Source organism: Procambarus clarkii, chromosome 27 (genome assembly GCF_040958095.1).
Source record: "Procambarus clarkii isolate CNS0578487 chromosome 27, FALCON_Pclarkii_2.0, whole genome shotgun sequence".
Classification (NCBI taxonomy): domain Eukaryota; kingdom Metazoa; phylum Arthropoda; class Malacostraca; order Decapoda; family Cambaridae; genus Procambarus; species Procambarus clarkii.
This window is the reverse complement of record NC_091176.1, coordinates 13674388-13700867: the sequence shown is the minus strand read 5'-3', so window position 1 is coordinate 13700867 and position 26480 is coordinate 13674388. Positions and strand designations below refer to the sequence as shown.

Below are 26480 nucleotides of genomic sequence, written 5' to 3'. Positions count from 1 at the left end.
CCTCCAGTTGTTTGTAAAATTATGCTGACTTTCTGGATGTCTTCCAATTAGAGTAGCAAATTGTCTAGAAAATATAAGACAAAAAATAAAGAGAAAATATCTTGGGAAATACAACATTCACTATGCTGCATGTAGCACAACTATGTACCATACAACCAACATCAGCAGTTTACTGTAATGATTAACCAATACAATTTTGAAATTATAATCACGATAGATGCTTGCTTACCCTATAACTGTGTAACACAACCAGTTTTGCTTAATTGCTTATAATTTCATTAATATTCAATTATTAATTTTGTTCCATGTTTAAATTTGCCTGTATACATTACACATTTGGAACTTTTGTTTATTTTCACTTATTTAATTACCTCAATAGCATGTAGTATATATATATATAGTTATTTATTTTAAAAATTTGAACTGATAGAAATTTAAGCTAATGAACTTAGAATTTCCTTGAATTGCAGTCTTCATTTTTTATTAAATATGTTTTTATTTTATTCTTTCAGTTAATATTAAATTTTGTAAAATCTAAACTACAATTATAATTCCTCCATTTTGCAATGCATGTTCAGATGCGATACAAGTCAATTCGAACAAACTGTGAATGAAAAAAGTAATGTTAACAATAAGAATGTGCTACAATAATTTTGTGATTGGTTATACAAGAATAAATTAGACATTAATGAAAAAAAAGTTAAAACTAATTTACATTGAAACTATACTGTAATATTCCAGAGCTTTATTTCCTAAAACTCTACATGCTAATGAAATCTCTTCAACTTCTAATCTGGTTAATTTCTAAAATACACAATTTATAATTTTAAGTGATAACCCTGAAAAATATGTGGATATTTGACACAACTGCAACATAATACTTATAATCTATCAAAATAATCAACAATTTGTTAGAAGGGGGACCATTATGACAGGCAACAAGGTGAAAGGAAGAGATCATGTGTGTGTGTGTGTGTGTGTTCAAAGTTTACCTCAAATTCTTCCTTATAATTGTACTGTACTTCAATTTGGAAAGTCACCCAATTTTTTAAATATTTAAGCATCATGTGATATATACTGCTTAAAAATAGTGCACCATTTGGCTGTGTCAGTTGGCTATAGCTATAAGATTCATAACTGGTTCACTATATTCATGCGCTGAATGTTTGCTACTTTAGTGCAGCAAGTTACTTCCTGAAAAAACTTAATATATGTTAAGCCTAAACCAAACCAAGATGTGAATGTAAGCTGAAGTAGTTATCAAAAGACGGAGTCAAGTCAGGAAGACTATATAGTATTGTGAAAACCAACTGAAGATATTTTGTAATTGGTTAAGCTCTCACTAAAAAATAGTTGTTGGTAAACTATGGTTGGATATAGCCATACTTGCAACTTATCCGCAAAACAAAAAACCTAATTTAATTCCCTGCAGTAGTTAATCCCTTTTGTTTATCACCAAAATTTAGGTTCCACATGACCTTAGTTAATCAATGAAATTAATGTTTCACATGACTCACAGCCAATGATCAAGTTCTCAAACTGAGCTGCCTTCATCCCACATATCTCAAAATATCTCACACTTCTTAAATTTAATAATACAGTAAAAAGTGAGACAATGAACCAAACCTTCCAAATCACAGAATGGAGAACAATACAAATTTATTGATTTAATTCATCACCAATACAATCCCCATTCACACTTTTCCATCACAATTTTCTGTACTATGCCCCTTTACCATTTGTATGCATGCATTACAGACTTATCATATTTATACATTAATTTCTGCTGAAAACACAGCCAATTTCTAATATTATTTTGCTTTCTTTTTTTCACTGTACAGTAGTGTACAGGACTAACTTTTCATCCTATTTTTAACATATCTATATTGTCTTATTGTGCTTAAATCTATACATTTTTCTAAGCACTTCATACTACATAATTCACATAATTTTTATCCTATAAATTTGCTTAATTCCTGAAATGCTACACAAGTTCAGCTCTATCTACTATTACAATGTACCACCAAGCCTTCGTTAACACACCAGACCTTCAAAACCCATCTGTCACCTTCAAGGAGCTAGATCAAGACTAACTTACTCTACAAAGCAAGTGAAGCAGGGAATAAGAGATTAACAACTAATCAGGAGGAAACTCATCAGCAAGCTTAGACAAAAGAAAACGAACTTCCCCAAGTTTTGTGGTTGATCTCTTATCCCCTGCTCCCCCTTCCTTTACAGTGAGCCAGATTTTGGTCATGGCTTCCAGTATACAATGGTTGGGTCTCAGAGCCCTAGCATGCAGGGCTAAGGCTTGGTGATTCCATGTGTTCCATTAGCTCAGGGAGCCACTAACGGTTCCCTGCCAGAAAAAAATAAATCCAAAATACATTAAATATTTTTTCTTAAATATAAAAAAAAATGAATATAATAAACATGGATTGTTCATAACATTCTTGAACACCCCACCTGTTTCTCTTCCCAGTCCCAATCGAGATATTTACACAAACCACCACAATCATTCCTGTTTTCCTAAGTTTCGCCCTGTGTACTAGAAAAGAGGGCTGAAGATACCCATGTAAGTCCCCATTTGAGGTTAGTCAAAAGGAACTTGAGAGCTTTGGTCCACTGCTCTTCACTGTTGAACTGCATCCTGTAAAAGATATCAACTGTCTTAGTAGCATATTATAATTAAAGTATAATATTAGATTGAACTTATGAATCTTACATTAATTATTTAACCAAAAACCCTAAAAAGCACCTTGGTGTGTGCCTTTCGTCAAGCACCTCTACCTCCAGCTACAGTAATAGGATGGAATAGCTGTACTAAACCTTAACACATCTTAAATAAGCACCCTAATTTTCCATTAAGTAATAGTGCCCTATAAATCATTTCTACATATACAGTGGAACCTCGAGTGACGAGCGCCTCAATTTACGAGCATTTTGAATAACGAATGCGCCGATAATTTGTCGCAATTGGCGAGCGCTCGTTTGATTAACGAGAAAACCACATGGGGCGTTCCAGCTGCTTCTCGCACATTCTCGGATGCCTCCACAATGCAAATACATTATTTGTTTGTTTTAAAGATGCTAATGATGCTGGGTTGTAAAGGAGTGACTGCTGTGATGTTGCAAAGCATTGAATTTTTTTCGTAGAAGAAAAAAAATTGAAAAAAATTGAAAAAAGAATGTCAAAAAGGTTCGTTCAGTGTATGTCAGGTTGGCTGCTCCAAGTTCCTTAAAAAAAAAAAAAAAAAAAAAAAAAAAGAAAAAAAAGGACAAATGTCAAACGTTCATTTAGTTTGTGCCAGGTAGGCTGCTCCATTAATAAATAAATGAAAAATACAAAACAAATTGAACACATTTGAAACAAATAAAGATTGTCATAATGGAGCATCCTACCTGACAAACACTGAACGAACCTTCATGACATTTGTCCTTTTTTCAAATTTGTTAATTTTTTTTTATTTTTTTTTTATAAACATGGAGCAGCCTACCTGACATGAACTGAACGAACCTTTTGCTAAAAAAAGAAAAAAAGAAAAAAGAAAAAAAAAGTGAACAAATTTGAAAAAAGAACAAATGTTATAAACCATTATCTAAAAAATAAAAAATCATATTGATGTTTTCGGTGGTGGAACGGGTTACAGTATTTTTATTTCCAATATTTTAAATGAGAAAATTTGTTTTGAAAGACGAGCATTTCACATGACGAGCTCATGTCGGAACGAATTAAATTCGTTATTCAAGGTTCCACTGTATATAAAGTACAGTACACTGCCGCCTTGCATGCAAATCAATGCACAGTACAGTACGTCATACTTAACCTTTCCTAAGATGATGCATGCAGATCTGGTTAATACACAGGTTATTGACACAAGGATGCATATGAACAGTTGCAGACAGAAGAAAGAATATGCACAGTTGCAGACAAAGGAAAGAATATGCACGGTTGCAGACAGAAGAAAGAATATGCAAAGTTGCAGACAGAAGGAAGAATACACACGGTTGCAGACAGAAGGAAGAATACACACAGTTGCAGACAGAAGGAAGAATACACACAGTTGCAGACAGAAGGAAGAATACACACGGTTGCAGACAGAAGGAAGAATACACACAGTTGCAGACAGAAGGAAGAATACACACGGTTGCAGACAGAAGGAAGAATATACACGGTTGCAGACAGAAGAATACACACGGTTGCAGACAGAAAGAAGAATACACACGGTTGCAGACAGAAAGAAGAATACACACGGTTGCAGACAGAAGAATATACACGGTTGCAGACAGAAGAATACACACGGTTGCAGACAGAAAGAAGAATACACACGGTTGCAGACAGAAAGAAGAATATACACGGTTGCAGACAGAAGGAAGAATACACACGGTTGCAGACAGAAGGAAGAATACACACGGTTGCAGACAGAAGAATATACACGGTTGCAGACAGAAGAATATGCATGGCACACACAGGAATCACATTATCGTGATACTGTATATCAATGAGAAAATCACAGGAGCCGTGATGAGGATTCGCACCTATGCGCTGGGTATTCCCAGATGCATGCTCTGAATGACTATGCCACAACATGATAAAAAAATTGCAACCTGGGGTATTGTTGCACCCTCGAGGATTCCCGAGGCTTCCACTAAAGCCAAGCCGGGGTTTCACACAATTACCCCCATGCACTATGGCTCTGTTGTCCAATAATTCTACCCATCACCCCTATTTCAATACACAGAGAAATCACATTGTGATATCGCAACGAGAAAATCTACAGGAGCCGTAACGAGGATTCAAATCCTCATCACAGCTACTGTAGATTTTCTTGTTATGGCTCCTGTGGATTTTCTCATCATAACCAGCATTGTGTTCACTGATATCTGAACCTTGTGCACAGTCTTATTACAGTCACGATCATCTATGACACCAAGATCTGCTGCATGCACTACTCGTGGTCGCTCTCTCGGTACTTGATCTGGACAGTAGAGCGACGGTCTTACTTCATGTAGGTCGGCATTCAATCCCAGACCTTCAAGTGATTGGGCACCATTCCTTCACCCTGTCCCATTCAAAATCCTTATTCTGACCCCCTTCCCAGTGCTATTTGGTCTAATGGGTTAGCACTTTACCGCAATAGCTCCTTTCTCTCAGTACCGAGGCCCCTCACACCCAGGAGGGGTCCCCACAATTGTCTTCCCTAAGATGGCATCTGTTTAATGGAGGCCTGAGGAAGGAAATGCAAGCCCCATGTACATGAAGGACTTTTAAATCTTATGCAGCACAGTACCGTACTTTTAATCATCCCTTCACTGACTTGCGCAGAGGGGTCAGAAATTACGTAATCATTCCTGAATGACACAGTATTTGAAAGGTTAAATAAAACTTATAATTTACCCTTACCCGTCCCAATAGATGACCACAGCCAAATGATTTAATACCTGAGGTCATCACTTGTCTTAAACTCTTGCTTAATTTACTAGACTTACTTTATAGAAAGAGAATTGCCAGAAGTAGGATCTTCAATACAGTGTTTATTTATACGATATGGCAGACAAAAACGAGCTGCCTGGCCACCTTGTGCTTCCACATGCTGTTGAAATTCTGCTACACATTCCAAAAAGGCAGTCATCCCTGCATCGAACTTGGTATCCCACAAAAATCGGAATCCACCAGATCCATACAAGGGTAATTCACGATTTTCACCAATAACCTGTTAACAGAAAATGTTAGTCTTAGTTCATTTTGACTAGATAGATTTTGTCTAATGCTGTGAAGCAATTTATACAACTCTACAAATAAGCTAAAGCCTTCTGTGGCACTAGTGACAATGTTATTTTGCCTGACTGCAATTGTGAGCATCATAAGCACTCAGCCATGTTATACGTATGGGTGCAACAGACTGAACATACTCAGAAAGGAGCTTTTAACAACGTTAAAGTATTATTGAATATAAAACCAGCGTTGAATGTAATGAAAAGCCATTATCTGTGTGAGCCCCGGAGGCTTCCTGTAGCTATCGGATTGATATAGGCTATATTAGTCTGGGGCATCAGTCAATTGGAGTTCAGCCTACCGAGGACTATGAGCCAGGATCTGCCCCCCCCCCCCCCTCTCAGAGAAGCAAAGGGAGCAATGGCCTATGGAAACCCCCATGTGTTTGGGAGCATTCCATGTCTGCCATCGACCAGGGTTAGGCACCCAGAAAGGTAAGCATAACAAAACAGACCCTACTTGGTAAGAAAATTGCAACTATAAACCGAACAGAGGCAGAACTCTTCCAACCCTAAGAAACTAGCAAACGAGCAAACATCACACACTGCCACTGTGCTGTTTGTCCGTGCAACCTTCCCCTCCTCGGACCCCCCCCCCCCCCCCCGCCCCTCATGCCGGCTACTCACACCTTTAGTTCAGAGGCTGAACATCAAAACAAAACAAAAACCGTCAACCAGATGGTGGGAGGATACCAGGAGGCCTCTTGGGCTCACCCAGAAAATGGCATTTCATTACATTCAACGCTAGTTTTCTGTAGGGAGGCTAAAGTTAACCTAAAGACAAGGGCTATACCTACCCAAAGACAAGTAAAAGAGGGACTTACCCAGAAGGAGGCTGCCATGAGCTCTTCAACTCGAAGTCGAGACAACTGGCTGCAACCTGCGACCCAAAGCCGCACACGAACAACCGGGACCAGGAATATTGACCAGATAGCAGGCAGTCAGTATCCTGTTCGACCTTCAAAACCCCTGTGCCTGAATGTTAGCCCAAGACATGTTGCCAAACACAGCAGCCAAAGCTGCAAACTAACGAATGTCATGGGCATGTGGGGTAGGCCGCAGGCTGGCGAGACCTAATACCCCATAACCCTGAGAACAACCTGGGAGACCTGAGCCCTGGAACAAGGAAAGAGGGAAATCGGATCCCCAAAGCGCATCCCCAGCCACGAAAGCTGAGGCGCACAGATAATGGCGAAGAGCCGCAACCAGATAACACATGATGCATCCCCGGCCTGACCACCCAAGCATCAATGACCCAAGAGCCCCTCCGAAAGGTCGCTGTTTCGTTCTTCGCCAGGAAAGGAGACTGCTGCAAATGAACAAACCGATCACCAAGACCAAAAAAGCAGAAACCCCTGTACTGGAGGAGAGCATGAAGTTCACCAACCTGATCCCCAGAGGCCAATGCTAACAGAAGCAAAACTTTGGAAAAACAATCTTGAAATGAAGGGGGGCCACCACAAACCGAGTAGTGTAGAGAAAAAAAAGAGAGCATCCGGTCCAAGGACCAAAATGGCTCAGGCAGCGCACGAGCTGGCTGGAGGTGAAACAAAGCACGAGAAAGTTTGCAAAACGGTGCTGAAGAGACACTCACCTTGAATGCAAGCTGGAGTGGCTCTGCCAGCACCGCATGTAAGAGGTGACAGTATTGGGCATCAAATGACGGTCCTGAAAAAGACAAGAAAGAAGGACAAAACAACCCAATCGGAAATAGAAGACAACCGACGAAGAGATAAAATGCCGAAAAGAATGCCAGGAAACTTCATACTTTCACCGAGACAAAGCTCACAGGTGGGACATCATCAAAGAAGCCACCTGATCACCATACAAATGGTGATAAACCCACGTCAAAAAGACCAAACGCGAAGAGCAGCGGAGTAAACCAACCCATCCATGTACTGGACCGGTCCGATCTGCTGAAAGAGGAGGAGACCCCTGAAAACACACTGAAGTTGGACACCAAGCAAGCAGCACCCGAAACCAATACTGGGCCAGCCACAAAGGGGCTAGATGGGCCAATCTCCCATGGTAATACTCCAAATGACCCAGAACCCGAAGCATCAGCTGGACCAGTGAAAAGAGGAACAGATAACCCCTCCTCGCCCAGTCCTGCTGAAAGGCATCAACCGCAACGGCTCTGCAGTCTAGGAAGGGCGCCACGTATATCAGGAGACACTGAGACTACGTTGATGCGAAGAGGTCCAGCTCCGGGAGCCAGTATGTCAAAGAAGAGCCAACTGAAGGAGTTGGTGTCTACTGTCCATTCTATGGACAGATGAATTAACCGAGATAGGCCGTCCGCCAGGACGTTGGAATTTCCCTGGATATGAACCGCACAGACAGCCAAACCCCGAGAATCAAGCAGACAAGTCACTCAAAGAGACCAGCCCCAAAGAGCCAAGGCCTGAAGAGAACCCCTGCAGTTCAGACAATGAACCACTGAGTCCAAATGGAAAAGGATTGTAGAACCCCAAGCGATCAGAACCCTCTGAAGCGACAGCCAAACCACCTCGAACTCCCGCACCATGCTGTAAGCCCGACAAAAGGATAGACCCCACTGCCCCTGGTTGGCCTGGTGAGGACTCGTCACAAAGCCACAGTCAAGAGACAACAAGTCCATGAACACATTGAGCGAGGGCTCGGGCAACACCAAGGCACTGAACCCAGAAGAACCCAAAGAGGAAGCTGGCGATGCAGCAACCGACACAAGGCCCCCGCAGGCCAAACCCAGCGATCATGAGAGAGAGAGAGATGAAAGGGATGGCTCCAGAGTAACCAGAACAGACATCGAAGCCAGAACCGATCCGGCGGGTAAACCAGCATGACAAAGTTTAGACTCCTGCACAACTGCTCGAATAACCTGGAGGAGGGACCGCAGCCTCAGCAATGCCTCCAGAAGGAGAGACAAGGAAGCGGTCTGAGAGTCCCATATGAGGCCCAGCCAGGTCCGCACCCAAGATGGTACCAGATAGGACTTCCTCCAGTTCACCAGGAACCCAAACCTGGTGAGATGGAAAAGAACCACACCTTCGGCGAGCAGACATACAGACCAACTGGGAGCCCACACCAACCTGTTGTCAAGGTAGGCCAGAACCCGAATCCCTAGCAGACACTGACGGGTCACCACCACCTGGGTAAAACACGTGAATATGAGAGGTGTCAGAATTAAGCCAAAAGGAAGGCAACGAAAGCAGTAAGCCTGCTGCCCCACCACAAAACTTAGCCAGTCCCTGAACCCCAGATGAATCGAGACATGCCAATATGCATCCCAGAGCTCCAGACACACCATCCAAGCACTTGGCACAGTTCTGTTTCGGCACTGGAAAGAAGCGGGAAAAGAGCAGTCTGCAAGCCAGGAAGACTCTGGGACCTCACAATGCACCTAATACAGGGAAGAAGAACTGAACTCAAATGAGGATGAATCCATCACAGGCAAAATCTGGTCTTGTAGGAGGCACACAGCAACAGCTTCCCAAGCCTTCTTAAGCGAGATTTGAGAGGCAAGAAAACCTCTGGAAAGAAGGAGCCAAAGAAACCAAGGGAACCTGGAACCGAACCCGGGGAAGGAACCGACCCCATTTCATACTCATACAGGGAAGGGGGGGGGTAAGAAAACCCCTCGAAGAGGACACCAAAACGTAAGCGGGATCAAAGGGGCAACTTGCCTCTCTGTTCGGTCTTCGGTTGCAATTTTGTTACAAAGTGGGGGTCTGTTTTTTATGCCTACCTTTCTGGGTACCTAACCCTGGTCGATGGCAGACATGGAATGCTCCCAAACATATGGGGGTTTTCATATGCCATTGCTCCCTTTGCCTCTCAAGATAACCTGCTGAGGGAGCCAGGTTCTGGCTTCTTGTCCCCGGTAGGCTGAACTCCAATTGACTGATGCCCCAGACTAATATATCGTATATCAGTCCGATAGTTCCAGGAAGCCAAGAAGGGGCCGTAAGGACTTCCCACAGAAAAAAATCATATTAATGCTAAAAATTACTAACCTCAATATATGAGTGGTTGCCAAAAGGAACCAATCTATACTTTGAAAATTTGAGTCCTATTTTCCTTGCTAGAGAAGCCAAGAGCAAAACAGTCTGGCCCCATGCAGCATTTATCTCTTGCCAGGTGACAGGAGCAGTAGGGAGTCGACCTAAGCGAAGATTATTTATTGTTCCAAAATGGCCAGAATGCCAGATATGGAAAGTGGTATTAAACACATTTGTCTTTTTTAGTCGTTCAAGTTGGTTTTGTGTGTAGCTCAGTTGACTTTTAAGGCTGAAAAATTAAAGAATTTTTTTTTTTTATAAATCCTATATGAAATAGTTTAAATTCACATGGCAGATTACATTAGATTTGATATATGACAAATCTATTAAAACTGTATATGGTTTGATGACAAGACCACACACTAGAATGTGAAGGGACGACGACGTTTCGGTCCGTCCTGGACCATTCTCAAGTCAATTGTGATGAAGTAGAGACAGGCAATAAATAGGCACGAGAGAGATGAGGAGCAAAGTAAGGTGTAGTAGAGGGGCTAGTAGTAAGAACTGCAGAGGGCCTATTGGCCCATACGAGGCACTTCCTATTATAACCACTGAAAGAGAAGGAGAAAATAATGAGAAGAGGAAAGCGAGGGAACGTAGGAGAAGACAATCAACAGAAAAAAGAGAGAAAAGAGAAAGAAAGGAAAGAGAAAGAAAGGTAAATGAAAAGGGTAAGCTTATGTAAAGTCACGTTTGTTAGAAAGATTAGAGCATTTGAGTATATACTGTGAAAGGGAAGAGTCCACAGCAACAAAGCCAGGACTCAAGTTCATGTTGGGTACATTGTGTATTAGAGCCAATTCAACAAGACGGCGTCTGTGTAGAGTAGAGGCAGGAAAGATTATTTTGGAGGAAGACCAATCAATGGGATGATTAGAATCCCTCACATGGCAGAAGAGAGCATTGTTAGTATCTGCAGACTTAACACTTCTCTTGTGTTAAGTCTGTCATTAAGTGTACGACCAGTTTCGCCAAAGTATTGGAGAGGACAAGACGAACAGGAAATAGAGTAGACACCAGCAGCATTAGAACACATTTGTTATATGGTTTCCAAACTTGCGAGACAGGAAATCTGTTAGACTTATGAAGGCTTCCCTAAGCCTTGATAAACCTAAGCCTAAGCCTTCCCTAAGCCAATGACTGACCACTCCCAGGATGCCACCCACAACAGTGGTTCACTTGTCTAATTCCTGCATACCTATATTTAGAGCTAGGTGAACATTTTATTTTAACTTTCATCATGTTTAAGTTTTGTTAAATCAGGCTTTCAAGTTGTGAGTGGAGATGGCTGCCACTACTACTTTCAGTGAAAGTACTTGTTGAATACCTATACACACAACTCTTAACAATTTCCTTACGTTTCTTCGACAACTTTGCATTTCCAGCTTCCCACTATGTCCTCTTGTCCTACTTCCTCTCAATTTAACCCTTGAAGTGCAGTTATCATCACAGGGCCATTCACTAAGCAATGCAGTTACTGTGTATGTAGTGTTAAATTATTTCTGTCTAGGTTTTCACCAATGATGCTAATATGGATATAACAGCTCTATATGGATGTAGTATAGTTTACCATGATCCATGAAAAAATCCTGTTATCGTTTCATGATTACCTTACAATGCAAATGCGGTAATTGTCATGGTATAAAATTCCATTACATTTACATATGTATGCTGATTATGTTCACATAATTTTCACAACTCTTATGTTTGTTATCATCATTTGAATTGATGATTGGTCAACCAATCATCATTTGAACATAATAAAGGAACTGCAGAAGGCCTTCTCATCAATAAGAGACAGCTCTTATTTATATCCACCCAAACTCGTTCATGTATGGACTATGAGGTAGCTCCTATTTATTTCTACAATAAAAATAAAAGCTGCCTAGCATGGGCCAATAGATTCATATATGAATGAGTTTGAGATGATATAAATAGGAGATACCAATGTATAACCTATCAGACATTTGAAAATACTTCTACCATGATGAGAACAAATGTTGAGTGAGACTGGCCGTCTAGTACTGTCCATGGGAGAAGCAGCAGCTACCAATTTTGCCGGTGTAAAACACGCACCCTCGCATTGGATGCACCCTTATTTTACAAAGATATTTTGTGGAAAAAACTGCTTTAGTACAGTATGTTTCATCATACATTTATTTTAAGATATTTTAAAGTGGATTTTGTACAACAACTCTTACCTCCTCTATGATCAGCTGTGGTGTAGTTGTTTATATTTTGGGAAAAAGAATTGCAATACAGGATGTGAAACTTGTATTTCTGGTTATTATGTTTTGTTGCCAGAATCAGGCCACCAGGGCGGTGGCGCACCATCACATCGCTCTGGTGTTGTCATTCACGCATTGCAAATGGCTGACAGGCGGATGAAAGTTGAACTTTCCTTTCAAATTTCTAGGAACATTTTTCATTTAGGTAATGAATAAATGTCAAAGGTAACAGTCATCAAATAATGTATGACATATCAGGTGTGGGTCATGTATACCGGGTAAGATAATGTGAGCTTCCTTCATAACTGCCGACATATCATAAGTTTGTGATAACAGACTGTGATAACTTGGCTTGCATTCAATATTTTATTACAGCATTAGCAACAATTTTTGTGCCTAGCGAACTTACCCAGCATGCTCGTCCGGCTCCCTAGCCTATGCCCCTCGGTCTCCCATCTGTAATACGGCTGCATTAGATGCAGGGCACTTTTTTGATACAGTACATTTAAAAATAAAAAAAGTGCGCCTTATATGCTGGCAAATACGGTAATTGCCCAAGGAAGTAACCAAGTACAGTAACTGTTTTACTCCCTCACCAGTCATGTACATTACTCTCAAATCTCTCTCAAATTCTGCTCCACTGGGTGCCATATTTTGATTTATTAAATCATGTGGAAGGTGCTTGCACACTATGGATTTTCTTAGAGATACCCGGGGTGGGTAAATCATACTCTTGCCTCCTACTACAATTGCTGTGTATAAATCATTCATTATGCTCAATACACGTACTTGCTCAACTCTATGCAATCCTCCTCTGTTCACTTTTTATATAATTTCTACAGATCTATAAAGGCTGTGGCAGTGTAAAGCTTTGGTTTACATATCCTTTTCCACTACAAACTACCTTGGTCATTGAAGTTAAATACTTTTAAGTTATGACAAAGCAAAAATAGTAGAAGAGAAACCACTGCTAGAATATTGCAAAAGGAGGAAGTAATGGTTAATGTACAAAATCTCTGATAAACAAAATTAATACATAAGAAAGGATACAAATCCAGATAAAATACATCTTCTACTCCTCTACATCATATTTACGGGTGTCATTTACAGGTAAACATGACACCCAGAACAGATAAAAGCAGATAACCTGCATGTTTCGTGACAGAATTACTGTTTTTGCAAAAGCTAAAACTCCGTGTCAAACTGATCTTCGGATCAACTAGTTGTTGTACAGCACAACATAACTCGGGCTGCCTTACCTCCTACTTTCAATATTTAAATTTAATCATTCAAATACCAACCAATTTCATTAATTTTACCTTCTATTCTCATCTTCCATAGCAGTAAGTTGTGACTTATGAGTACAATACTCTCTCCAGTAACGCTCCTCCTCATCCTCCAATCGTGCCTTTTCTTCCTCGTGATTCCCCAACACTTTCTGAGCCAAATCCTGCTCAGCTTCTACTTCTGCTAACTCCCTGATAAGCCGTTCCTCTTCAAGTTGGAGCTGGAAAAACGAAAATGCCCGAAATAAAATGTCTTCGTTGGTTAATATTGGAAGAAAACTAGAAATGATTTGATCACTGTGTTATGAGAAGCATTGTAATGAGTGCAGGATGCTATAAGGTATACAGGAAGCATGAGAAGTACAGGGTGTAGGAGTTCAGACTTTTTGTTTCGTTCGTTCAGATTCTAAAAGCTAACTGAAAAATACTAAGACTATTCTACAGTACTTTGTAATGTTAAAATAAAGCAACAACATTTCACTAACATTTTTCAATTCATTTTCAAGAGCAGTAACATCAATGTTTGGCATGTCAGCCAATGATGCTTGTAGCTGCTGGGACATCAGTGCCTGCTTTTGAGTTCTGGACAATGTTGTGTCCATTAAATCCAAGAGAGCGTCCGTACATTCTTCACAGAGAGGATGATCGATGTCGCTGTTGGAACTTACCAGGTCAAAAAGGCCTGTAGCTACCTGAAAGTGTATCAACAGTTCCGTGTGGAATAAATGAAAACAACGGAGCAAATATAAACCCCAAGTATGCAAATGTAAAGAACTACTGTACTGTACTATGCTTTTACAAGACTGAGCACATTATATAATACTGTACAGAAAGATCTATTTTAATGGGTTGTTGTATTATAAGTACTGTATTAAAATTCAACAATACTTATATTTTAAATTCATATACCTGTACATCTAAAATCAGCATATTATGATGCATTTTCTCACAGTATACATATTCTACATATAAATGATTTCCAACCATTTTGATAGTAAACATCTACTACCCAGGAGATTTTAGAATTGTACCTTAAGAGGCTGTGTCTTTTCAGTGTCACCAGATTCTCCAACCAAGGTAAAGCCATGAGGGTGATGGCCGGAGTCAGTCAGCTGCAGTGGAGGTACCAATTTGTCTACGTCTGATGGATCAAATTCTACCTCTTCTCCAGGATAAATAGGCACTAGGTGAAAAAGAAGAATATAGATATACAAATTCATTTAAAATGCTAGGTATGTTTTAACTGCATGAAGGTGACTGAGTAAGGTATCACCAATATGCATACCAGTACCTCAAAACATAGAATAGGTGATAAAATATCAAGATGGGTCTGAATACTGCCAATTATTAGGTACTCTTTATTTAATCATATCTTAGCTTCCACTTAAGATACATATATTCCTAAAAATGTAGTCACATTAATGTCTATATTTCCATCTTGCTTCTGACACAAAACTCTAAAATTAATTAGTATAAATATATATGCATTACACAATTGATTGGCTAGTGAGCAGGGCTTTGTGCTCCCAAAGCGAGCACACAAGTAATTTGATAAAAAAACAGCGTTGAATGTAATAAAACGCCATTTTCTGGATGAGCCCAGGAGGCTGCCTGGAGCTATCAGGCTGATATGTGTTAAATTAGTCTGGGGCATCAGTCAATTGAAGTTCAGCCTACTGGGGACCACGAGCCAGAACCTGACCCCCCTCAAAGAAGCAAAGGGAGCAATGGCCTATGGAAACCCCCATGTATTTGGGGTCATTCTATGTCTGCCATCGACCGGGGTTAGCACCAAGAAAGGTAGGCATAACAAAACAGACCCCACATGGTAAGAAAATTGCAACCAAAGACTGAACAGAGGCAGAACTTCCCCTATTTAGAGAAACAAGCAAACAAGCAAAAGTCATCCCATAGATCATGTCCCCGGCGACCGAGGCCAAGGCGTGCAAATAATGGCGAAGAGCCACAACCAGATGCATCCATAGGTCCACCGAGCCCCGACAGATCTAACCAGTTAGACCCAAAGCTAACAAGGGGGAGATCAAAACACTGAAACCCCTACGAAGTGTACAATAACGAGAGCCTAGCGGAGGGCCACCAGAGTATATAAGTCGTCCTATAGTCACACCAAGCAGACTCCCATCAGGCAACCAAAACAACACCTTGATGCCCCAACCAGCAACAAAACCATTCCCTACCCATGGCCAAACAAGGGCCACGAAACCCCAGCTGGCCCCAAGCGCGGGGTAGATGTCAAGTAGCAAAAACCCCTACGGAAATGGAGTCCCAAATGCACCAGGGAAGACAACCCTGACACGCAAGGGTAGTATTCACAGGGCACTTAGGGAAGGCTGCCCTAAGTGCATGCAGCCCCGGTACACTTCAGGTACACATGGCCTCCACACCACAAACAGCAGAGGACATCACAAAGGTAAAAATACTGCCAGGAAACAGAGGCCAGATTTGACGACCATCCTGGATTGCATTAGCCAATGAACTGAGGTTAAGTAGCCGGTGAGGTGGGTCTGGATATCCCCTCTCCTAGGAAGGGGGGGGAAGGTGCGGCTGCAAGAAAGAGAGGCGTGGCAGCGTGGTATGACGTTTACTTGTTTGCTTGCTTCCTTGGGAATTGAAGGAATTCTGCCTCTCTGTTCGGCTTTTGGTTGTGATTTTCTTACTGTGTGAGGTCTGTTTTGTTATGCACTGGGCGCCTAACCCAGGTCGATGGCAGATAAGGAAAACCCCCAACAACAAGGGGGGTTTCCAGGGCCATTGCTGCCTGTGCCTCTCTGAGGGAGCCAAGTTCTGGCTCATGGTCTCCAGTAGGCTGAACTCCTTTGCCTAATGCCCAAGTCTAATGATTGCATATTGGCCCAAATAATTTCAGGGAGCCAGAGGGGTTCCCCAAGAAAGCTACTTTTATAAAACTACATACCTGTATATCTTCAGTTTTGCCTAAAATATTTTTCTGGTAGAGGTTCTTCATATAGGTTATATTTCTGCCCTTCTTCTTACACATAAATAATTTGTGTTTATTACCCTATCAAGATGTTTTCAACAATTTTCTTTTGGGCACTCATCTTTTCCAACATGGTTCCACTATTGGAATTCTATATGTACATGGGATTAACTCAACTGACAACTGGGTCAGATTCCAATATGGTGCAGAACAAAGACACCATTATCAGTAACAGAACTGGGTGCGAGCCTGGGCCAGGCTGCTTGGTGGTGGTACTGTAATTGGAACTAACAAGTTTTGAGCTCATTTCAGTGAATCCCTTGTTCTGTGTGAATCATTTGCAGAGTTCTTTATTGTAGTTCCAAGGCATCATTTACTGTGAACCCTCTAGTTGTCATTAAAACTGTGCTGATTTTCTGGAGGCATTTTCTGGTGGGGTGGCGGATTATCACCCGCTCCCTGCACCTCTGTGACAGGAAGCCAGGTTCTGGTTCAGGTCTCCAGCAGCCCAAACAGGCCTACTAGGAACCTTTTGCAACTGATGTGACTTTATAGTATGAACCAACAAAAATAACTTCAGGGATCCACTGGGGGGGGGGGGGCCAGTCCATCCAGAAAGAGGATTGTCAGCGAGCCAGGATGAATTCTGCATCTCACAATGTAGCCAATATGACAAGACAGACCCATACTCGAAAGAGGCCGAGTCCATCAATGAAACGAGGTCCGAACTCCACAGGAGGAACTGAAATAAGTCTGCACAAGCCACTAAAGGCAAAACTTCTGATCACATCAGAATCGTTTTCGCTCTCAGGGTATGGTGGTTGGCTGTCTCCTACTCTACCGCAGGTCACTGGGAGATGCTTCTGCCCATTTGGATACGAGTTTAGGAGGGGCCATGATTTTGCCTTGACTTAGTTTGGCTACTCAATGTTTTCTGTGGGGTGGGGAGTCAGTGCTTGCCTTCCTGAGGGACTCCTAAGGCTCCCTTAACATCTGCCTATCAGTGTGCTTATTCGCTGCAAGAGCTTTAATTTCCGCTGACAGGCAATGTTATTATAGCTTTAAGGGTTTATACTTTATCCTTCAAGGGAACACTGGGGCATATACAGCACCACTGCCATTGCAGTCCCTAAATCAACAACATATACTTTGTCATAATTTTCATTTTTATTTCCTAAGTATGCATGTGACCCTATCAGCAAGGAATAGAACTAGATATGTGTCCTAGGGGCAGCACACTCGGCTCACAACCAAATTGTTTCAGATTCTATAACTGAGCAGGACGAGATGTTTGGTCATGTTTCCTTACACCCAATGCCTCTGTTCACCTAGCAGTAAATAGGTATCTGGAAGTTAAGTCACTAATGTGGATTGTATTCTGGGAAGGGAGCCGGTGGCTGAGCGGACAGGACACTGGACGCGTGATCCTGTGGTCCCGGGTTCGATCCCGGGTGCCGGCGAGAAACAATGGGCAGAGTTTCTTTCACCCTGATGCCCCTATTACCTAGCAGTAAATAGGTACTTGGGAGTTAGTCAGCTGTCACGGGCAGCTTCCTGGGGGTGGAGGCCTGGTCGAGGACCGGGCCGTGGGGACACTAAAGACCTGAAATCATCTCTAGATAACCTCTAAATAGGGACAGTAAAGGCCAAAGTTATCTTGATACGCCTAACAGGTTTCTTGTCCCTGACCATGGAAAACCAAATCTTGGAAAACAACTCCTTTACCAAAATTCTACATCAAAACTGGGTATAAAGCTTTGTGTTTAATACACAATCTCCATCACCACCTAAAATAGATAAAGATAACCAACATGTAGACTGGAAGAAAACCATTTCTGTACTTACAAGCAAGTTCAGCAAGTGTGTGTTCATTGAGATGTGAGAATCCAGCATCCAAGTGAATGGGATGCATGCACCGCTGACACGTAAAGTTAACTGTCACACGAGGATCCATTAGTTCTTGTTCAAACAAACCTGCAGACATCATTGAATATTTGTATAAAACTGAATATAATAGTGATAGTTTACATTGATATTCATTTCATAATCGTATATAGTACTGTAAAACTTATAAAGTATCGATATATATATACACATGCATGGCTTAATGAAAACTAGATATATACTGTACATTAATCATTATTGCCAAGATTATTTATATATTTTCCACTGTCATATCAAACATCTTTTTTGGGTATTGTTTAAAATGCTTAGTTCAAAAAATGCATTAAGTCATCTCACAACCAAAAGTGTCTGAATTGGATTACTGGGCAGGTCGAGACATATGATGCCTCTACACCTGATGATGATCCTTTACATCTGATGCCTCTATTCACCTATTAGATATAGAGGTCCAATCATCACAAACAATTCTATTTTTTTCTACTGTATTTCTCTTCTTTAATTCATAAATGTTTCTGATCCCATTTATTTTTAAGAGCTACCCCAACTTTTAACTACATTAAACTTTTATACAATATTGTTCACCAATTTCTTTTCTCACATTATGCCCAAAAATGCTCTGTATATAATTCATATTAGCACTAAAACTGTAAGATATAATTCATAATTTTACATATGTAAAGAAGGTAACATTTAACTGCAAATGAAGAATCTAGTTTTACTGAACTTTTGTGTGACAATTCATCGCGGTCAAGTTTCCCTTAGTACAATTCATCAGATTTTTTGCTTTATGTGAAAAGTGAGTACCCAGAACTGGCATCCAAAGCACAGATATTTCAGGGAGCAGGCTTTCTCCCAGCAGTTTTATATAAAATCAAAATACAGAAACAGAACAAATGTGGAACCTGATCTATGCCTAAAACTGTCCAAAACTAAACCTGAAATTCAGAACACAGTGTCAATAAAGCTGCATCAACCATCTCATTAACGGCTAAGTTTTTAATACTTCCATTTATTCCCTTCCGTTTTATATAAAATCAAAATACAGAAACAGAACAAATGTGGAACCTGATCTATGCCTAAAACTGTCCAAAACTAAACCTGAAATTCAGAACACAGTGTCAATAAAGCTGCATCAACCATCTCATTAACGGCTAAGTTTTTAATACTTCCATTTATTTAATTGCATACTCAGTTACTCACACTGCTTTCAGCTGAGAGATGAAATTGGAAAAACGAGTTTGTTATTAATAAAATCGGTTTGGCAAGTAAACAGACCTTTAAAAAATCAGTGGTTTGTGGGATAATGTATTTAAATTCATGGGAGTCCTTGGTGGTAAAAGAGACGGTTGGGGACCAGTGGCCCAGGACAACCTCAAGATGTCTAACACATAACTTTTTCCCAACTCTGGAAACCATAACATGCTGTATATATTACCCAATTGTAGTAGATTGAAGTACTGTACTTCTTCCTGCTTATAATTTTATTGACATACTAATTATATTCATATCTCTAAATATACAGTATATCTAAAATTTTATTTATTCACTTATATATACAAGACTTTTTACATTCTTGAACAGCCACCAGCACAAACAGCGTTTCGGGCAAGTCCTTAATCCTATATTCCCTGGAATACGACCCGCCAAATCGTTTAACAATCAGGTACTCTTTCAATGCTGGGTGAACAGAGACTACAGTTAAGGATTGGCACCCAGTCAATCCTCCCTAGCCAGGATACGAACCCAGGCGAGTGCTTTACCACTACGCCACTGGGACTGCAAGCTCTCTAATATCTTAAAAACACTTTATCCTTCCTCACTGTTTTTATTCCCTCCAGAAATCCATGTATGAGGGTTTCCTCCTCCCAATGACTTCAAGAGTGGTGTTGTAGAATAAGGTGTTGCAGGTTTGGAGAACTGTCTTAGAGACAGACAAAATATCACTCGTGATTACTGTACTTGGCTGTGACGACTGAGCGAGTTAGTAATGCATGATCGCTTCTCTTCCCGATACATCTTCACGTTTTCTATAGTTCGCATTCAAGGGGAATTTGTATTGTTTTAGTGTTTAATAATATAGTATGTTAATATTTTATTCATAGAGTATACAAGGAAAACATATTACCATGGTTATTTCGAAAGTACAGTAATTATATATGAAGCCACTATTATACACAGGTTAATAAAGGTCTATAATGGCTCAGTGGTAACACACCTTCCCCTATCTTCGCGGGAGATTCTGGTCGAGATTAGATGGGACACAGGTCACACTGTACACAAGATGATTCGCTAGCGGATTTTTAAACCTACTTACATACTTAACCTAACCTAGCTCAACCCAACCTAACTTAACCCAAACCAACCTACCTAACCAAACCCAACTGAGCCCAATACATCCTAGCCTAAGCTAATACAGCCTGGCATAACAATATATACGATTTTAATATATTATATTTATTTAGATATTACAGTCTCCGTGGTGTAGTGGTAAGACACTCGCCTGGCGTTCCGCGAGCACTGTCATGGGTTCGTATCCTGGCCGGGGAGGATTTACTGGGCGCAATTCCTTAACTGTAGCCTCTGTTTAACGCAACAGTAAAATGTGTACTTGGATGAAAAAACGATTCTTCGCGGCAGGGGATCGTATTCCAGGGACCATAGGATTAAGGACTTGCCCGAAACGCTACGCGTACTAGTGGCTATACAAGAATGTAACAACTCTTGTATATATCTCAAAAAAAAAAAAAAAAATAGAAAACTAAAAGCTTCATCGAATCGTTTCGTGTCCGAAACGATCACACTCCTTCGTATCCTGGCCGGGGCGGATTGACTCTGGGCTAATCCTGATTTCCTAAGGGCACACACGTCTTGTACACACAGAGTTGATGCCCTGTCTGTGCAAGACGCTACTTCAGATCAACTCCAATATGACCCCAAAAAAATTTGAGGTATTGATACAAGGCTTCAGAGGTAGTGCTTGTAACTGAAACTAGTCCCATAAACTGAGGTAAAATCCTACTGTGTTTAGCTTTATAATATCGAACAAAAACCCACAAATGTTCTTCACACGCAATATCTGTATACTCATCTATACATGGTTTACTGATGGTCCATCACTACATATTGGTATTTTCCACCAAACAGTTACATGATATCACTTCAGGAGGCTGGGTTGCTTGCAAAGACATTGCCCGGGATGAAGTACTAATGACAATTAAGGTTGGGAAGTCTGTCGCCCCAAGGGAGGATTAATTTGCCTTGCCTTTTCTTTGCAGGTTCCTTTTTCTTTCCATGGTTCCGAGGATGAACGTCCCCAGGTTGTCCGGTCTCTGACCAGCGGTTGATGGTCTGGTCAACCAGGCAGTTGAACGCCGGCTGTGCTTTACACGCATTACATTATAAATGTACAAATGCCTGGCGTTCCGCGAGCGCTATGTCATGGGTTCGTATCCTGGCCGGGGAGGATTTACTGGGCGCAATTCCTTAACTGTAGCCTCTGTTTAACGCAACAGTAAAATGTGTACTTGGATGAAAAAACGATTCTTCGCGGCGGGAATCGTATTCCAGGGACCTGCCCGAAACGCTACGCGTACTAGTGGCTGTACAAGAATGTAACAACTCTTGTATACATCTCAAAAAAAAAAAAAAAAAAAAAAAAAAATGTACAAGTAATCAACTATTGACTTTCTTAACACTAGTAGCCCAACTCATTTTTAAATTAGCTAAAAAATCGCAAGTAGCGAAACTAAAAAAATTAGGAACGATGAGCTCCCCAAAGAGCCCCAATACGCTACTGTTAGCCCAATCTGTCAACACTGATCCTGAATTGTATGCCTCTGTTCACCCTGCAGTGATTAGGTACCAGGTACGATTGGCGGGTCATATCAGCTCTTGATACTGGTAATGGATCAAAAGGGACACCACTTACAGGCTATTCATGCCCGTGCCACTTTTTGGGTGGCTTAATCTTTATCAATCATCAGCAAAAACTGCCACTGCTCTACCTGTTGTTCAGGTTCAAATACCTCCAGTTTTTCACAGATTAAGGAGCAAATCAAGAAGAAAATATTCCCAACTATCAAAAGTCGCCACAGAGCCAAAGTCGCTGAAGGAAGATCCACTGCGATATGATACGAACAAGCCACTGGGTACTACTCTTTCAAGCTTGACAAAAAGATATCCAGAGACATTACAGTAGCCATACACAGACTTAGACTTGATTACATGTGCTGCTGGGAGGTAATAAACCCAATAGTTGAAGAGTGTCATATCTGTGGAACAGAAGCAGAGGCGCCACTATTGCACTACTTACTGGAATGTGAAGCTACTGAAGCCCTACGCATCAAACTCAACATTAATCCAGCAACAGCAGCTGCACTAGATGCACATTCCACAGCCACTACAATGATTAGAAAAGCAGTTAAAGAATGGGACTCACTATTGAACATTCTGCACCTACATCCGCCACCAAGATAAGGTTATTAAAACACGACTAAAACAGAACCGAAAAAGAAACATGGAAAAAGGAGGAAACCCCACCTCCATTTAAAACTTTGATTCAAATATCAGAGTAACAAGGTTATCGCGAATAACCGAACTCAATTACGGGCTCACCATAGCTCGTGCTACATGGACATTTCGTTCCGAGTAGCTAAATCTAAAACAACGACAACAACGGTTGGGAACCCAGCAAAACTCGACTGTCTTAAATCTGCTAGAGATAAGAAACAGCCAAAATTGAATTCCGACAACCACAGGATGGACAGGATTAAAAGACTTCAGAGCCATGAGGGCACAGCGAGAGTCAACTACAACAACAAAGGAAGAATTACGGCGAGAAAGCAGTTGACGAAGAGCAAACAAAATTGCATAAAGTTCAGCCGTGAAGACGCTAGTCTCTGGAGGTTGGAGTCACATAAGTGCAGTCAGGAAACAACGGAGTAGCCTACACAGTCAGCAGACTTGGACCCATCTGTGAAGACGGAGATGGAGCGGGAGTGTGAAGAAAAGTGAGCAAGAAAAGAACACTGTTTTTCCCCAAAACGGTGGGTTTTCTGAGGGAAGAGAACGTATGTCTGGAAGCTGACTTTAACCGCCCCAAGCTGCGCGCGCAACGAGCCGAGGTTATATAAACCCGGACACAGACTGCGTGGCCCCTCTTCCCGACAAGCCAGCAGCTGCTCTCTTACAAAACGCCCACCCTCCTCCCGGGATCCTCTGTTTTATTTTTGAAAGGGAAGGCCCACAGACGTGCTCAAGGGGCACTTGTTCTAGCATGCTAAGCATTTGCCGTATCTTTGGGGGTGCTCCGCCGGAACCCCCAAAGTGATAAGCCTGCAGATAGCTAAGAAATATTCCCATGAATTGTAATTAGTGTAATTAAATTAATGCAACTTTCATTTACTACCTATGGATGTAGTTATTAATTGTAATTGATTTCTACTTTATCATTAAGGATTATTCATTATAATTATTCCTTAATACTTTATTGTTATGCACTAGTCAATAATTATTTATCATTCATCCTAATTAGCTATTTGATTCATTAAAAATAATTGCTTATCATTATACTATTTGTTATTATTATTATTTATTATTATATAATAATTAATTTATTATTTATTAATTTATTATATATTAATTTATTATATATTAATTTATTATATATTAATTTATTATATATTAATTTATTAATTTATTATATATTAATTTATTAATTTATTATATATTAATTTATTATTTACCATTATAAAATAAACAAGTCCCCAATCTGAGCACGTTTTCTTCCAACCTCAGAAAAAAGGCATTTCAGAACTGTAGGAGGGGTAAAAGCCTTAATCATGCAGGTCAGGGTTATACAAAACTTAGGAAGAGGGACTCTCCACGGGAGCAAGGACGGAATGACATGAGGAGAAACATTGGCAACACGAACAGAGAGAACCTTACAAGCGAGACAACCATATAGAAAGGGGAATGCGGTGAAAGAGAGCAGGGCCCACAGCAGGGGTAACGGTCAAAGTACGACATAAGCCAGAGTGAGGGTGTTGTAAGGACCGCGCAAAGTAGCAGAGACAGTAGCGATCCCGGCAATCCTGTAGACAGGACGTCGGTCTCAACATACAAGCTCTGGGTAGGGGTAGAACGAAAGGCACCAGAGTTAGGACGGAGCCCTGTATGGTGAAGAGCATCAAGACGACGAAGAGTGGAGGGAGAGGCAGACGAGTAAGCAAGACAGCCATAATCAAGATTAGACAACACAAGAGAGGAATGTAAAGAGAGGAGCGTGTGCCTATCAGCTCCCCAGGAAGTAATGGACAAGACTTTTAAGTAAGTTAAGGGCCTTAGAGCATTCAACTCGGAGGTAGGAGATAAAGGGTGACCAAGAGAAGTGTGTCAAAGATTAACCCCTGAAGTTTAGCAGAATCCTTATACGAGAGGATTACCATAAAGCGGCAGAGGGGATCAAAGGATGTCCTGTTTCCGAGAAAAGGTCATAGCACAAGTCTTAGCCAGAGAGAACTAGAAGCGATGATTGGTGGCCCAGGACGACACGGCATCAATCGCAAGTAATTATCAAAAGAAGGCACCAAACCGGGAAGGCTATGTACCACCATCAAATGTGCGGGATAATCAAAGGGCGCTAAATATCACGCAAGGATGCCAATACGAGAACAGAAACGCATAAGGCGAACGATATCAAAAGTCCGCGGGGTACGGTTGGAAAACAAGACACGCTCGTCCCGGAAGTCACGACATTCAACAAGGATATGCACGACCGTAAGAGGGACAATGCAATTAGGACAAAAAGGAACAGGGCGGCTCTCCATCAAGTGACCATGAGTTAAGCGAGTATGGCCAATACGCAACCTCGACAGAGCCGTTTCCCATTGCCGGTTATGGTGGTAGGAGGACGGCCACGAGGACACACAACTCTTAAGAGTACGCAGTTTGTTACCAGTAACAGACGACCAAAAAGCCTGCCAACGGGTAAGGGTGGAGGAATGGATAACCGGGTAAAAGTAGGAATACCTTTACGAGAGATGGGACAAGAGCGGACAGCTTCCCTGGCGGCAGCATCCGCACTCTCATTTAAAGAGACACCAATATGGCTGGGAACCCAACAAAACTCAACTGACTTAAATTTACTGTGAACAAGAAACAGCCAATGCTGGATCTCGACCACCACTGGATGAACCGGATTAAAGGACCCGAGAGCCAGCATCAATCGCAAGTTGAAGCAGCCGTTGGAGGAAAGGAGTCATCACCTTGACAACAGAGGGTAAGATCGTCAACATAAAGAGCGTAGAAAATGTCCGAGGGAAGGGAGGAAAGACCATTGAGGGCAACCAGGAAGAAGAGAAAAAAAAAATAGTAGTGCTCAGAACACTTTCGTATTACCAAAAAGAAGCAGAAAGAGTGGTACCAAGCCGCACCCGAAAGGAACGACTAGAGAAGCTCTGGAGGAAGAGGGAAATTACCATGAAGACCAAAAGAATGGAGTTGGGACAGAATACGGTAACGCCAGGTGGTATCATACGCCTTTTCCAGGTCATAAAGGAATCCCAATAGTAAAACAAAGCAAGAAACGGGGGTTCACAAGAGGGGTAGCAGGGAAAGTATAGTAAAAGTAGAAAGGATTTTGTGAGGTTTACATTACATAAAGAATTCAGGATCATGGCAATCCTTTAGACGAACTGAAATATACATGCACTTAATATTTTTCCCTTTTAGAGCAGGAACCTGTTTTTCCTAGCACTATCCGAGAAGAAAAAAAAAATGCTACTTGAATTGATCTACAAGCTGTTTTTGACAGCCAATACCGAGCTTAGCTTGGGGCAACAAGTCTTTTTTGAAGTTTAAAAAGATAATTACTAACAAATCAGAGGGTTATTCAGGTAATATAATCCAAGAAAGTAAAATGTAGCTTTAATGATTTTTTTTTTAACTTTGCTCACCTCAGAGTGGAATGTTGTCCTACACATGAAAACTCTTAGACTAAACTGATATACCCACTCCCCAGGACAGGGAGGACATTTATTCCCAGATCCAACAAGTAGATAGGTTGATAAGACTATTGTCTGCTATACAAATGACATTATATTGCTAGCACTAGTAACTGGTTACAAGCACTGCTTGACAGACACACCACTAGAAGTAAGGAACATATTTCCACAAACTTTATCCTTAAAATAATGTTTAATTTAAATAATTTTATTGATCAAGGCAGTAATGTTGCAAGCATAAAATACACTTACAAGAAAAAATTAGGATAAATAATACACTAATG

At 41.1% G+C, this 26480-nt stretch overlaps 1 protein-coding gene across 1 annotated transcript; it reads right to left on the bottom strand.

Moving 5' to 3' along the window:
• Positions 1–730: 730 nt before the first annotated feature.
• On the bottom strand, positions 731–20180 carry Atg6 (Beclin-1-like Atg6). Its single transcript, XM_045749367.2, has 8 exons — positions 20014–20180; positions 18134–18262; positions 14361–14512; positions 13815–14021; positions 13363–13550; positions 9771–10044; positions 5491–5714; positions 731–2650 (listed from the first exon to the last, which is right to left on the bottom strand). Exons 2-8 carry the CDS (start codon positions 18240–18242, stop codon positions 2530–2532), a joined length of 1275 nt encoding a protein of 424 aa, XP_045605323.1. The 5' UTR covers positions 18243–18262; positions 20014–20180; the 3' UTR covers positions 731–2529.
• Positions 20181–26480: the final 6300 nt, after the last annotated feature.

What these genes read in the sequence shown, in the direction of transcription:
- Atg6 (XM_045749367.2), bottom strand. Translation starts at nt 18,242, where the DNA reads ATGGATCCTCGTGTGACAGTTAACTTTACGTGTCAGCGGTGCATGCAT. An exon ending in CACACTTGCTGAACTTGCTT is followed by an intron (nt 14,513 to 18,133) that starts GTAAGTACAGAA and finishes TTTTTCACCTAG; the next exon opens with TGCCTATTTATCCTGGAGAA. An exon ending in AAAAGACACAGCCTCTTAAG is followed by an intron (nt 14,022 to 14,360) that starts GTACAATTCTAA and finishes ATACACTTTCAG; the next exon opens with GTAGCTACAGGCCTTTTTGA.